Source organism: Microcaecilia unicolor, chromosome 12, assembly GCF_901765095.1.
Source record: "Microcaecilia unicolor chromosome 12, aMicUni1.1, whole genome shotgun sequence".
Taxonomy (NCBI): Eukaryota; Metazoa; Chordata; class Amphibia; order Gymnophiona; family Siphonopidae; genus Microcaecilia; species Microcaecilia unicolor.
The window spans coordinates 102,642,141-102,656,240 of NC_044042.1; the positions used below are offsets into that span (position 1 = coordinate 102,642,141).

Sequence of the window (14,100 nt, forward strand, 5' to 3'; positions counted from 1 at the left end):
TGATACCCGACACATGAATGCCTATAGTATTTCAGTATGGCAATAAGGAAATGAAAGGGTTAATAATTGCTCTATAAAGTATTGACACTTGAAGGAGAACCCGTATTCACATATGTTGCATTTATCATAAAGGGAAAGGGGGATGCAATTTAATATACCGCCTTTTTGTGGTTTTTGCAACTACATTCAAAGTGTTTTACATAGTATATACAGGTACTTATTTGTACTTAGGGCAATGGAGGGTTAAGTGACTTGCCCAAAGTTACAAGGAGCTGCAGTGGGAATCGAACCCAGTTCCCCAGGTTCTCAGGCCACTGCAGTGCAAGATAACAGGTGATAATAGCATTAGCATGTGCTGTTAATAAATGACCCCCATAGTACTTCTGTAAGTAACTCACCTCATCTGTGTTTTCCCACCTGGTGTACTGTAAATTTAGAGTGCCAGCAGTGCCCACGATTCATTGCTGCCAGGAGAGGGAGCACTGTGGTCTTCTCCTGCATCTGTGGGACATCATGCAACTTGCTGGAAATCCAACAAATCAGCTGGTTTGAGGGAACCGAGAGAAGCTCCACCCTGTATAAGGACAACAGCCCTGATCCTAATTTCCATGGGAAAGTGCTTACTTCCAACACCACAGGAACCGTCATCATCAACAAAGTGCAACAGAAAGACAGCGGGATTTACTACTGCAAGATAAATAAGACGGACTGTGGCACAGAGCTGAAAGTGCTGGGTAAGCCCCTTGTGTTTGAATCTTCACCAAAGAACTGTTCTTTCACTACTGTCTGTTATGGTTTTCTAAAAATTCAGTGGGTCTAAAATTCATAGAGCATAAAAACATTATTAGAGTCTTAAGGAGCCAGACTCAGTAACAGGAGAAAGTGGGGTCTGAGACAAAGTTGAAGAGGGCAATTTTCAAAGAGTTCAAGTACATTGTGCAAGAGTCTGTTTGTTATATAGAGCATGTGTATGTTTTATTATTTGTAATTTTTGTTGGAGGGGGCAAGTGTGGGGGCAGAGAGTGGGCGTTTCTTCGCTACTCAGTACAGCTACATTGCAGTGTGCTAACCAGTTAGCGCAGGATTAGCGCATGAGCTCTTACGACCTACAAAATCGATATCGGTAAGACCACATGGACTTGGTTTTTTTAAATAGCTAAGCACTAGTGGCAGCTTGTATGGCTTCTGATCTGCCCAGTGAAGTGGTTCGAGTTGTACCTGTTGCTCCAGGTCTTCTAGTTCCAGACCTGCCAAGTCTCCCACTTTCAGGGGGAGACTCCCGCTTTTTCCGGTCATTTCCCCCACTGCTGCCAAGGAGCCAGGATTTCCCACCGAGTGACCTCCCCTTCCAGCGGCAGCAGGAAAGACCATCCTTAAATGTAATCTTCTGCTGCCACTGGTCCCACGGCAGCAGGAAATTACATTTTAGGAAGGCCTTTCCTGCTGCTGATGGAAGGAGAGGCTACCGTTGATGCTGCTGTGGGTGGGGCTGGGCAGGACGTTGGCCCCCTTGGCAGCTCTGCACTTTTACCACTTCCCTATCTCTGAAAAAGATTTGTTTGTATATTAATATGCAACCTTTCCAGTTGCAAGGGATGACCCCAAACAGTGATCACTGGGGAACCATAAATAAAAGGATGCCCCACACCAAGCGCCTTTGGTTTCTAATGTAGAAAGGACTTTCTGTGTGGTTCAAGTAACTCCTGCAAATAAATGTTCCTTCTGCCCACAGAACAAAACCTCTTTATGCTTAAAGTAATGTTATCATTTTCTTTAAGACATTAAACCAAAAAAGTGGTTTTCTCAATAATATTGTCTTGCAAGATCTCCAAGAACCCCGAGAGATGAAAGCTTGCAGGATGCCTCACTAGGACGAAGACAATTTTTGAAACATAGGGGGTTGATATTCAGAGATTTAACTGGGCAGAAAAGGCTCCTGACCAGTTCAATCGCTCGTTCAGGCCTATCCTCTGATATTAGGTAGCAGTTAACAGATTTGTGCTGCTGAATTTCACCACAGACAGCTGAACTTAAAGCCAACTCTTTTGCTGTGGGCAGATTCGGTACTTATGTGGCTCTGTCAATTTCCAGCACTTAACTGCCTAAATTAAGTGACCAAATCAAACCACATAAAACATAGTTCTTTCTTTATGCAGTGTTGCAGAGTATCGCACGTAACCACATAAGAGATAGCTGGCCGCATAAACCCAGATACTCAGCACCGGGGCCCAGACAGAACAGAATCCTGAAATCCAAATTAGGACAGTGTATCAAGAAGTAAATGTCGATCGACAGTGTTGAAAGCAGCAGACAGGACAAGAAGGATGAGAATTGAGTAAAAGCCATTGGATCTGACCAGGAACAGGTCATTGGAGACTTTGGCAAGGGCTGTTTCTGTAGAATGTAGAGAGCAAAAACCCAAGAAACAGGTATTGCGTAGAACGTTCAAGAAGCTTGGATGTAAAAGGGAGGAGGGAGATGAGTTGATAGTTGGAAAGGCAGATAAGGACTAGTGAATGTTTTTTGAGGAGTCACCTTTGCAAATATTTGGAACAATAAATTGTCCGTGCCAATTTTACGTCTTTGTTCTCATAGGTGTTAGGAGTCTAAAAAGCGTGAAGACGAGGAACACGCTGAAAGATGCCATCATCATGATCCAGACAGTTCTGATTGTGCTCTTTGTAAGCATCCCAGTCCTGATGATCTTGGACAAGGTGAGAACAACTGAAACCTTGATGCAACATATTCCACTCTTTCCTGTGGATATTAACAAAAGAGTGCTTCAAGGCCTTTCTCCTCACTCCTTTCCCTCTGGCTCTCATCAGAAAGCCACCAGCCACAGGGCAGTTGATCTATAATTATTAGATTATTAATGGGGCTCATTTTTAAAACACTAGGAGGCCTTTTTACTAAAGCGTGGCAAGTCCATGCAATGAAGTAGATTTACCACAGGAGCCTGGTGGTAGGGCCTGCCACACCACGTGCCATTTCCACAACATCAGAATTTTGGGAGCCCTTACTGCCTCCTAAATAGGTTCTGGTAAGGGCTCCCAGGGAAATGCCACAAAGCAAGAGGTTAAGTTACCACACGGCCATTTCCTTTTTTTTTTTTTTAAAGGCCTTCTACCTGCTGCGGTAAAAGGACCCCTTAAAAGTTATATAATTGTAACCTACAGAACTTTGGAAGTCTAAGTGCTTTGAAAATACACCTCTAAAAGTCAAGTGAAACCTTGGAAGAGTCGAGACTCTCCTCTGCCACTAACTCCGTGTTATTTCCTCTCTGAACCTCTGTTCACTTGCTTGATTGGTTAATATTCATAATAGTAAACATTCATTTTCTTGTATTGCTTTGGGGACTTTCATACCCTTTTGGAAGAGCAACCAGGAGGGTCCAAGGTTACCAGAAAGGAGCTTGGGATTGTGGTCTATTTGTTTGAGGTGGGATCAGTAGTGGATAGGATTTTATCTCCTCCTTTCCTTGCAGGAAGGGAGCTCTACTTGGGCTGTTTCGTATATTTTCACTTGTGTTTGATATTATTCTTATTGTTGTATTAGCAGTGCTTTGATGTAAGTATGACTGAGTCTATTTTGGAAAAGAGTGGCATATTGAGATTAATATTAAGGTAGGAACAGAATGAAAACAGCTGATGGAGTGCCATCTCTTGGGGCTATTATTTTATATTAGACTTTTAAATTACATTGAGGGGCATTTTCGAAAGGGACGTCCATGTTTTGATATGGACGACCTCACAAAACGTACCTTCTTTCTTCAGATTAGAAATGGTCAAATGTTGACAAATATCAGAATATAGAAGTGAAACATAAAAGCATTCCAATGACAGTCCCATGGGAAAGGTAGGAGTGGGTGGGGTGGGGAGAGGATGGGTGATCAGAGGGTGACAAAAGCAGTATAATTTTATGACTTACATTGTGATAGGAAACCCAGATCTTTCTTTAGTCCTGTCTAGTGGGTGTCAAAATAGGATTAAAGGGATTTTTAGTATGCTCGCCATAAACTCATTCATGCAGTACTCTGGTCTTGCAAAATGCTGTTGTACAGAGGTGTCACCCTGGTTAGTACTTTGCTGTTTGATGTGCTGTCTGTGTAGGTTGACTTATCTTTATCATCCGGCCTGCCTTCCTCACATTTTCTACATTGAACAATATACTTTACATTTGAAGATGAGAAAGTGTAAGAGGAATAGTAGTCATATTAAGCTATGGGGCTCATTTTCAAAAGAGAAATATGTCCAAAAAGTGGTGCAAAAGCTGCATTTGGACATCTCACAAAATCGTCCAAAGTGGTATTTTCAAAAACAATTTTCAGACATTTTTTTCTATGAAGTGCGTTCATATCACATGGGGCGTGTCAGGGGCATGCTAAGGGTGAGATTTGGGTGTTCCTAACACTTGGACGTTTTTCAGCCATAATGGAACAAAACAAAACCTTCTAGAACTATGGTGTTTTGACCTGTTTTTATAGTGAATAAGGCACAAAAAGGTACCCTAAATGACCACTAGTTACTAACCCCCTCCCACCTTCAAAAATGTGATTAAAACCATTACTTACCAGCCTCTATGCTAGGCTCAGATGTTATATTCAGGTCCATTAGAGCAACATGCAGGTCCCTGGAGTAGTCTAGTGGTGGGTGCAGTGCACTGCAGACAGGTGGACCCAGGCCCATACCTCCCCCTACCTGTTACACTTGTGGTGGAAACTGTGCGACCTCCAAAACTCACCAGAAACCCACCATACCCACATATCGATGCCTGCTTCACCCATAAGGGCTATTGTAGTGGTGTACATTTGGGGGTAGTGGGTTTAGGGAGGGTTTAGGGGGAACGGTGAGATATGTACCTGGAAGCATTTATATGAAGTCCACAGCCGTGCCTCCTAGGCTGCCCCATTGCTCTTCTGGGATGTCTGTCTGGCAAGTCTACCAAGAATACTGGCTCCTCCTACATCCCAATGGCTTGATTTTGTGTGTTTTTCACTTGGATGTGCTTTTTTTGAAAACAGACCAAAAAGATAAACACACAGAGCACAAAAACATCTAGCAAATAGCCATTTTTGAAAAAGTGAAATCTTGTGAACTGTGGGGAAAGGGGGTTCAATTTGATTCAGTTCAGGCCAGATCAGGTCACTGAGGAGAGGGGCCGTTAGACCACTATGGGGATTGATGCTGATGTCTGGGGAAGGGTGGTCTGGTTCGAGGGAGACAGAGTGGGTGCTAGTAGACATCCTCTCAACTAGCCCTTCTATGCTACCTCAAGACCCTGGCATTATTTTTCCCACAGTAGTTACACGGGCAAAGCTTTTATTTTTGATTTTGCATGGCATAGGAGAGCAAGTACATTCATTTGCATGCAGGTGTGGTAAGGCTTTCCACATGAGTTAACACTGAAACCCTTTCTGTATTGCTGTTCCGCAGTAAATCTATGTAAAATCCATGGTAACATGCAGAAAACTTTCTGCATCAGCCCTGATGAGACTGACAGATAAGGAATAATACTCCACGGTCTTAAACCATTTGTTCTTCATCTTTTCTTTAGAACTCAAGATCAGATCCTATGGAGGAAGATCACACATATGAGGTATGTTTTTAAAGGAGGGGTTGTAAATCTACTACTACTACTACAAATCATTTCTATAGCGTTACCAGTCGTACGCAGTGCTTCACAATTGAACATGAAGAAAAGCCAGTCCCTGCTCAAAAGAGCTTACAATCTAAATCAGGATAGACAGACAGGACATAAGTACATAAGTAATGCCATACTGGGAAAAGACCAAAGGCCCATCCAGCCCACCATCCCATCCCCGACAGCGGCTAATCCAGGTCAAGGGCACCTGGCAGCTTCCCAAACGTACAAACATTCTATACATGTTATTCCCAAAATTGTGGATTTTTCCCAAGTCCATTTAGTAGCGGTTTATGGACTTGTCCTTTAGGAAACCGTCCAAACCCTTTTTTAACTCTGCCAAGCTAACTGCCTTCACCACGTTCTCCGGCAACGAATTCCAGAGTTTAATTACGCGTTGGGTGAAGAAACATTTTCTCCTATTTGTTTTAAATGTACTACACTGTAGTTTCATTGCATGCCCCCTAGTCCTACTATTTTTGGAAAGCATGAACAGACGCTTCACATCCACCTGTTCCACTCCACTCATTATTTTATATACCTCTATCATGTCTCCCCTCAGCCATCTCTTCTCCAGGCTGAAAAGCCCTAGCCTCCTTAAATTAGTCTTTCTTCATAGGGAAGTCGTTCCATTCCCTTTATCATTTTCGTCGCCCTTCTCTGCACCTTCTCTAATTCCTTTATATCTTTTTTGAGACGCGGCAACCAGAATTGGACACAATACTCAAGGTGCGGTCGCATCATGGAGCAATACAACGGCATTATAACATCATCGTGTTTGTTTTCCATCCCTTTCCTAATAATACTCAACATTCTGTGCGCTTTTTTAGCTGCCGTAGCACACTCAGCAGAAGTTTTTAACATCTTATCAACGATGACTCCCAGATCCCTTTCTAGGTCTGTGACTCCTAACGCGGAATCTTGCATGACATAGCTGTAATTCGGGTTCCTCTTACCCACATGCATCACTTTGCCCAATCCCCCAGTCTCGCGAAGTCCTCCTGTAATCTTTCACACTCCTCCTGCGACTTGACGACCCTGAATAACTTTGTGTCACCTGTGAATTTAATTACCTCACTAGTTACTCCCATCTCTAGGTCATTTATAAATATGTTAAAAAGCAGCGGTCCCAGCAGACCCCTGCAGGACCCCACTAACTACCCTTCTCCACTGAGAATACTGACCATTCAACCCTACTCTTTGCTTCCTATCTTTCAGCCAGTTCTTAATCCATAGTAATACCCTACCTCCGATCCCATGACTCTCTAGTTTCCTCAGGAGTCTTTCTTGAGGCACTTTGTCAAACGTCTTTTGAAAATCCAGATACACAATATCCACCGGCTCCCCATTGTCCACATGTTTGTTCACCCCCTCAAAAAAATGCAGTAGTTTGGTGAGGCAAGACTTCACTTCACTAAATCCGTGCTGACTTTGTCTCATCAGCCCATGTTTTTGTATGAGCTCTGTAATTTTATTCTTAATAATAGCCTCTACCATTTTGCCCGGTACCGATGTCAGACTTACCGGTCTATAATTTCCCGGATCTCCTCTGGAACCTTTTTTAAAAATCAGCGTAACATTGGCCACCCTCCAATCTTCTGGTACCACACCTGATTTTAGGAATAAATTGCATATTACTAACAGTAGCTCCACAAGTTCATTTTTCAGCTCTATTAATACTCTGGGATGAATACCATCAGGTCCTGGTGATCTACTACTCTTCAGTTTGCAGAACTGACCCATTACATCCTCCAAGTTTACAGAGAATTCATTTAGTTTCTCCGACTCGCCGGCTTCAAATACGCTTTCTGGCACCAGTGTCCCTCCCAAATCCTCCTCGGTGAAGACTGAAGCAAAGAATTACATTTTTTTTTTTTTGTTACATTTGTACCCCGCACTTTCCCACTCATGGCAGGCTCAATGCGGCAGGCAACGGAGGGTTAAGTAACTTGCCCAGAGTCACAAGGAGCTGCCTGTGCCGGGAATCAAACTCAGTTCCCCAGGACCAAAGTCCACCACCCTAACCACTAGGCCACTCCGCTACAGCTTGGTCTTCCCTGATTGCCCCTTTAACACACATTTTCGTCCAGTAGCCCAACCGATTCTTTAGCCGGCTTCCTGCTTTTAATGTATCTAAAAAATTTTTTACTATGTATTTTCGCTTCTAATGCTAACTTTTTTTTCAAAGTCATTTTTTGCCCTCCTTATCTCCACTTTGCATTTGGCTTGGCAGTGCCAGCATGGTTGGGGAAGAGTCGGAACTTATTATTCAGTCCATTAACTGCCTACAGTAAGTGAATAAAGTTAGGAAATCAAAATGGTTGCCCTAACTTTATCCGCTGAGCTAAGCGGGAATCGGTTAACTTCCGGGTGACTGCTCATAACCCGTTATTCAATGGTATAAATGCACAGGAGCCAGGAGAGAGGAGATGTGATAGAGACATTTAAATACCTCAGTGCAGTGCTGTAGCGAGGGCTAATGGCACCCGGGGCGGGTCGCCGCTGCGCACCCCACCCCCCCCCGGGTGCAGCATGGCGTGACCCCCCCCCTCTGCGGCGCACCCCCCCAAGAGTGCAAACCCCCCCAGACCGCATTCTTACCTGCGGGAGGGCTGATCCGCCCCGAGTGCATGTCACTCAGAGCTGCGTCGGCCCCGCTGGTTCCCTGCTCTCTCTGCCCCGGAACAGGAAGTAACCTGTTTCGGGGCAGAGAGAGCAGGGAACCAGCGGGGCCGGCACCCCCCGAGCGTGTGCACCCGGGGTGAACCGCCCCTCCAACCCCCCCCCCCTTCCTACACCACTGCCACAGTGGTATAAATGCACAGGAGGCAGGAGAGGGGAGATGTGATACAGACATTTAAATACACAGGTGGGCTTCATTTGATTGAAAATGGATAAGGTTGAAAAGAAGACTCAGAGTTGTCTGAGGAAATATTTCTTTACAAAAATGGTAGTGGATCCATGGAGCAGCTTCCCGGCGGAGGTGGTAGAGATGAGGTAATTATTTGAAGTCGGTAAATAAGAGGCAAATACAGAAGAACCTTGAATTTTTTTTTTTTTTTTTTTTACATTTGTACCCTGCAATTTCCCACTCATGGCAGGCTCAATGTGGCATACATGGGGCAATGCAGGGTTAAGTCACTTGCCCAGAGTCACAAGGAGCTGCCTGTGCCTGAAGTGGGAATTGAACTCAGTTCCTCAGGACCAAAGTCCACCACCCTAACCACTAGGCCACTCCTCCACCAAGCCACCTCCTCCTCCTCACCCTTTAACCCACTCCCTCAACCAACCTACCCAGGCCTCCTTCTCCTCTTTTCCTGATATCACCGGAGGAAACTGTCCACCTTCTTTCCTCCTCGAAATGCACCACCTGTTCCTCTGATCCCATCCCCACCAACTTACTAAACACCATCTCTCCTACTGTCACACCCCCATCTGTCATATCCTCAACCTCTCTCTCTCCACTGCAACTGTCCCCGACACCTTCAAGCATGCTGTAGTCACACCACTCCTCAAAAAAACCATCACTAGACCCTACCTGTCCTTCCAACTACTGCCCCATCTCCCTCCTACCCTTCCTCTCCAAGATATTTGAATGTGCCGTTCACAGCCGCTGCCTTGATTTTCTCTCCTCTCATGCCATCCTCGATCCGCTTCAATCCGGTTTTCGCCCTCTACACTCGACAGAAACGGCACTCACTAAAGTCTGTAATGACCTGTTCCTTGCTAAATCCAAAGGTCACTACTCCATCCTCATCCTCCTTGACCTGTCCGCTGCTTTTGACACTGTCAATCATAATTTACTTCTTGCCACACTGTCCTCTTTTGGGTTCTAGGGCTCTGTTCTCTCCTGGTTCTCCTCTTATCTCTCCCACCGTACCTTCAGAGTACATTCGCATGGATCTTCCTCCACCCCCATCCCGCTCAGGGATCGGTCCTTGGACCCCTTCTTTTTTCAATCTACACCTCTTCCCTGGGCTCGTTGATCTCATCTCATGGTTTCCAATATCATCTTTATGCTGACGACACCCAGCTCTATCTCTCCACACCAGACATCACTGCGGAAACCCAGGCCAAAGTATCGGCCTGCTTGTCCGACATTGCTGCCTGGATGTCCAACCGCCACCTGAAACTGAACATGGCCAAAACCGAGCTTATTGTCTTTCCACCCAAACCCACTTCTCCTCTCGATAACACCCTCATCCTCCCCGTCTCATCTGCCCGCAACCTCAGAGTCATCTTTGACTCCTCCCTCTCCTTCTCTGCGCATATCCAACAGACAGCCAAGATCTGTCGCTTTTCTCTCTATAACATCAGCAAAATTCGCCCATTCCTTTCTGAGCACACCACCCGAACTCTCATCCACTCTCTCATTACCTCTCGCCTTGACTACTGCAACCTGCTCCTCACTGGCCTCCAACTTAACCATCTATCCCCCCCCCCCCTCCCCGTCTTCCGCCTGGACCGATATGCTCATATCACCCCTCTCCTCAAGTCACTTCACTGGCTTCCGATCAGGTACCGCATACAGTTCAAGCTTCTCCTACTAACCTACAAATGTACTCAATCTGCAGCCCCTCACTACCTCTCTACCCTCATCTCCCCTTACGTTCCTACCCGTAACCTCCGCTCACAGGACAAATCCCTCCTCTCAGTGCCCTTCTCCACCACCGCCAACTCCAGACTCCGCCCTTTCTGCCTCGCCTCACCCTATGCTTGGAATAAACTCGCTGAGCCCATAAGCCAAGCCCCCTCCCTACCCATCTTCAAATCCTTGCTCAAAGTCCACCTCCCTCTTCAATGTCGCTTTCGGCACCTAACCATTGTACCTCTATCCAGGAAATCTAGACTGCCTCAATCTTGATTGACTGCACTTTTTGTCCTTTAGATTGTAAGCTCCTTTGAGCAGGGACTGTCCTTCTTTGTGAAATTGTACAGCACTGCATAACCCTAGTAGCAGTTTAGAAATGTTAAGTAGTAGTAGTAGAAGATATCGGAGGAAGAAGAAGGGTTTATATAATGTAGTAATTACATGATTGGGCAGACTGGATAGGCCATATGGTCTCTATCTGTTATTAGTTCTGATGTTTCTATATTCCTTGAGTGCAATATCTGCTGTTAAAGAAATGATATTTTCCTTTCCACAGGGTCTAGAGATTGAACAGGCGCCAATGTATGAAGACATTGTGACATTACGAGCCGTGGAGTCAAAATGGACTGCGGCTGAGCACCCGTGTCTGGAATAAGTAGCCAACTTCAAAGAATCCTTTGTCATCAGTCCGAGAACCTGACTGCCAGTCCATCTGTCTGTATGTGTCTGTGCCTGTCTGTTGCGCCATCTTTCCTTGCCTGGTGCTTGTTCAGTGATGAACACCCAAGGTTTCAATGGCATTGTAAAGCAGATAGACTCCATCGGCAGGGTCCTATTTTCCCTGTGAGCAGGAAGCTTTTTATGGATTCATAGGGATATTTTTTTTAATCTGTTGCCAAACTTTTTCCAGATGAAAACCTCTTGGGCTCTTGGATTGTGAGAAATTTTCTTTTCCAATTCTACTACTTATGATTTCATTAATAGACATAGAGCTGAAGCAGAAAAGTCTATATTTCATTTCCTGCATCTTGCCTATAAGTAGAAGCATTAAAAAGCATATCAGGGTAATACATTTTGTACATTTCTCTTGTTGCAAAGAGAAAATAAAAAAGGGTAGTTTGTGATAAAACCCAAAAGCCCAGGTTCTCATTTTTCAGATTGCATAGAGACATCTGACCTTCAGCCCAATGTAGGCTACCAGTGGTTTCTGTCTGCTTATGGCCCTGCATTCACTGATACTTTGTGTCAGGTTGTTTTTTAAATACCTCTTCTGGAGATGCCCTAGTTAGATCTGGTGATAGACCTGTTTGCCAACATTGTAAAAGAAGGTTTCCCTGGTTTAATCTTTGCCTTCTATGTTGACAGGTCCCACTTGTCTTGAAGAGTGAACAACCTTTGGCCTGTCCCGAACATCTCCAGCCTTTCTGGTCTCTCTCGTGCTACATTAATTGCTTCCGTGCCCCTCACAAGCTTTATTGCTCTGCTTTGAAACCTCTGACGTCAACGTAGACACCCAAAAATGTCTTCCATGCATCAGCTGAAGCCTTTGCAAAGCATTAGACAGAGGTAATACTGCCTCCTGTTCCCTACAATTAATTGCCCCGGGACCTTTGGTGCTTTCTAGCTGCTGCTTGGCTCTTTTACCCTGTTGGAATTGCTCACGGGAGAGAAATGAATGGCCATGTGGCTGTGGGATCAGACATATGCTATGCATTTTTCCATGTAACAAGCACCAGCTTTTACTACATGTTAAGAGTATACCCGGTCATGGTAGCATTGTACTCTTTATGCATCTATCCACGGGCCCGATGCTCAAAACTCCAGGGCTAGAGGGAAGAGCACACATCCCATAGAACAAGAATAGAGAAGAAAATTAGCTCCCAGATGCCCAAATCAAATGGACGCAAATTTTATATATGCTAGTAAAGTGAAAGCAAGGGAGAGGAATGCGACTGACATATGTGCACATGAACTGCGATTACTGTGAAACAGCTGCGCACATGCACAAGGCAAAAAAGGAAGTGCAAGAGCACTTCAGTAGCCATAGCCCACACTATGAAACATAAGCACCCCCCCCCCCCCCCCCAATTTTTTTTGCAGTTTAAATCCCTTAAGAGGTTGACACCAAAGCGCAGGAAAACAGGCGCCAATGCCTGCCCTCACCCTTGCTCAGACTTACAGACATGGTTTTTTTTCTCACTATCAGCACTACAGGCTGCACGGGCTTCTTTCTCCTTTCAAAAGAAGCCAAAACCCAGCAACTTAATGTGAAAAATACAGAAGAAATCCTCTCCTCAAAACCCTCCCTGACCTGGCGGTGTGTTAGTTTCTGCACCGTCTTCTGACCAATGGAGTGAATACCTAATTAGCCCAATTTGAATCCATTTCATTCCATTTAAGTACAATTTGCACTGATCTTCAGCGCACAGATTGCACATTAACATACGTGCAGTTCCGGCACTCAGTGTTATGAAGACATGACCCAGATGCTTAAAACCTAAGACCAACACGTAAAGGACGTTTCCTTGCATGTTTGACCTTAATTTTTAACTAAATAAAATATAAACTTCCATAATGCTTTACTGAATTGTAGATATTTAAGTAGCTTGAATAGCAAGTATGACCTAAAGGAGCTGTTTTCTATGTTGTGCCTCTATTCTCCTATTCTGCCCTCCATTACAGAGCATAATCACTTTTTTATATACAGTGGTGGAAATAAGTATTTGATCCCTTGCTGATTTTGTAAGTTTGCCCACTGACAAAGACATGAGCAGCCCATAATTGAAGGGTAGGTTATTGGTAACAGTGAGAGATAGCACATCACAAATTAAATCCGGAAAATCACATTGTGGAAAGTATATGAATTTATTTGCATTCTGCAGAGGGAAATAAGTATTTGATCCCCCACCAACCAGTAAGAGATCTGGCCCCTACAGACCAGGTAGATGCTCCAAATCAACTCGTTACCTGCATGACAAACAGCTGTCGGCAATGGTCACCTGTATGAAAGACACCTGTCCACAGACTCAGTGAATCAGTCAGACTCTAACCTCTACAAAATGGCCAAGAGCAAGGAGCTGTCTAAGGATGTCAGGGACAAGATCATACACCTGCACAAGGCTGGAATGGGCTACAAAACCATCAGTAAGACGCTGGGCGAGAAGGAGACAACTGTTGGTGCCATAGTAAGAAAATGGAAGAAGTACAAAATGACTGTCAATCGACAAAGATCTGGGGCTCCACGCAAAATCTCACCTCGTGGGGTATCCTTGATCATGAGGAAGGTTAGAAATCAGCCTACAACTACAAGGGGGGAACTTGTCAATGATCTCAAGGCAGCTGGGACCACTGTCACCACGAAAACCATTGGTAACACATTACGACATAACGGATTGCAATCCTGCAGTGCCCGCAAGGTCCCCCTGCTCCGGAAGGCACATGTGACGGCCCGTCTGAAGTTTGCCAGTGAACACCTGGATGATGCCGAGAGTGATTGGGAGAAGGTGCTGTGGTCAGATGAGACAAAAATTGAGCTCTTTGGCATGAACTCAACTCGCCGTGTTTGGAGGAAGAGAAATGCTGCCTATGACCCAAAGAACACCGTCCCCACAATCAAGCATGGAGGTGGAAATGTTATGTTTTGGGGGTGTTTCTCTGCTAAGGGCACAGGACTACTTCACCGCATCAATGGGAGAATGGATGGGGCCATGTACCGTACAATTCTGAGTGACAACCTCCTTCCCTCCGCCAGGGCCTTAAAAATGGGTCGTGGCTGGGTCTTCCAGCACGACAATGACCCAAAACATACAGCCAAGGCAACAAAGGAGTGGCTCAGGAAGAAGCACATTAGGGTCATGGAGTGGCCTAGC

At 45.0% G+C, this 14,100-nt stretch overlaps 1 protein-coding gene across 1 annotated transcript in view; it reads left to right on the forward strand.

Moving 5' to 3' along the window:
• The window catches only part of CD79B (CD79b molecule), a 45,950-nt gene extending 33,026 nt beyond the window's left edge, over positions 1 to 12,924 (forward strand). The window contains exons 3-6 of the mRNA XM_030221193.1: positions 438 to 734; positions 2,596 to 2,714; positions 5,554 to 5,595; positions 10,788 to 12,924. Of these exons, the coding sequence (XP_030077053.1) occupies positions 438 to 734; positions 2,596 to 2,714; positions 5,554 to 5,595; positions 10,788 to 10,886 (557 nt within the window). The 3' untranslated portion in view covers positions 10,887 to 12,924. The remainder of the gene's footprint in view (positions 1 to 437; positions 735 to 2,595; positions 2,715 to 5,553; positions 5,596 to 10,787) is intronic.
• The last annotated feature ends 1,176 nt before the right edge of the window (positions 12,925 to 14,100 follow it).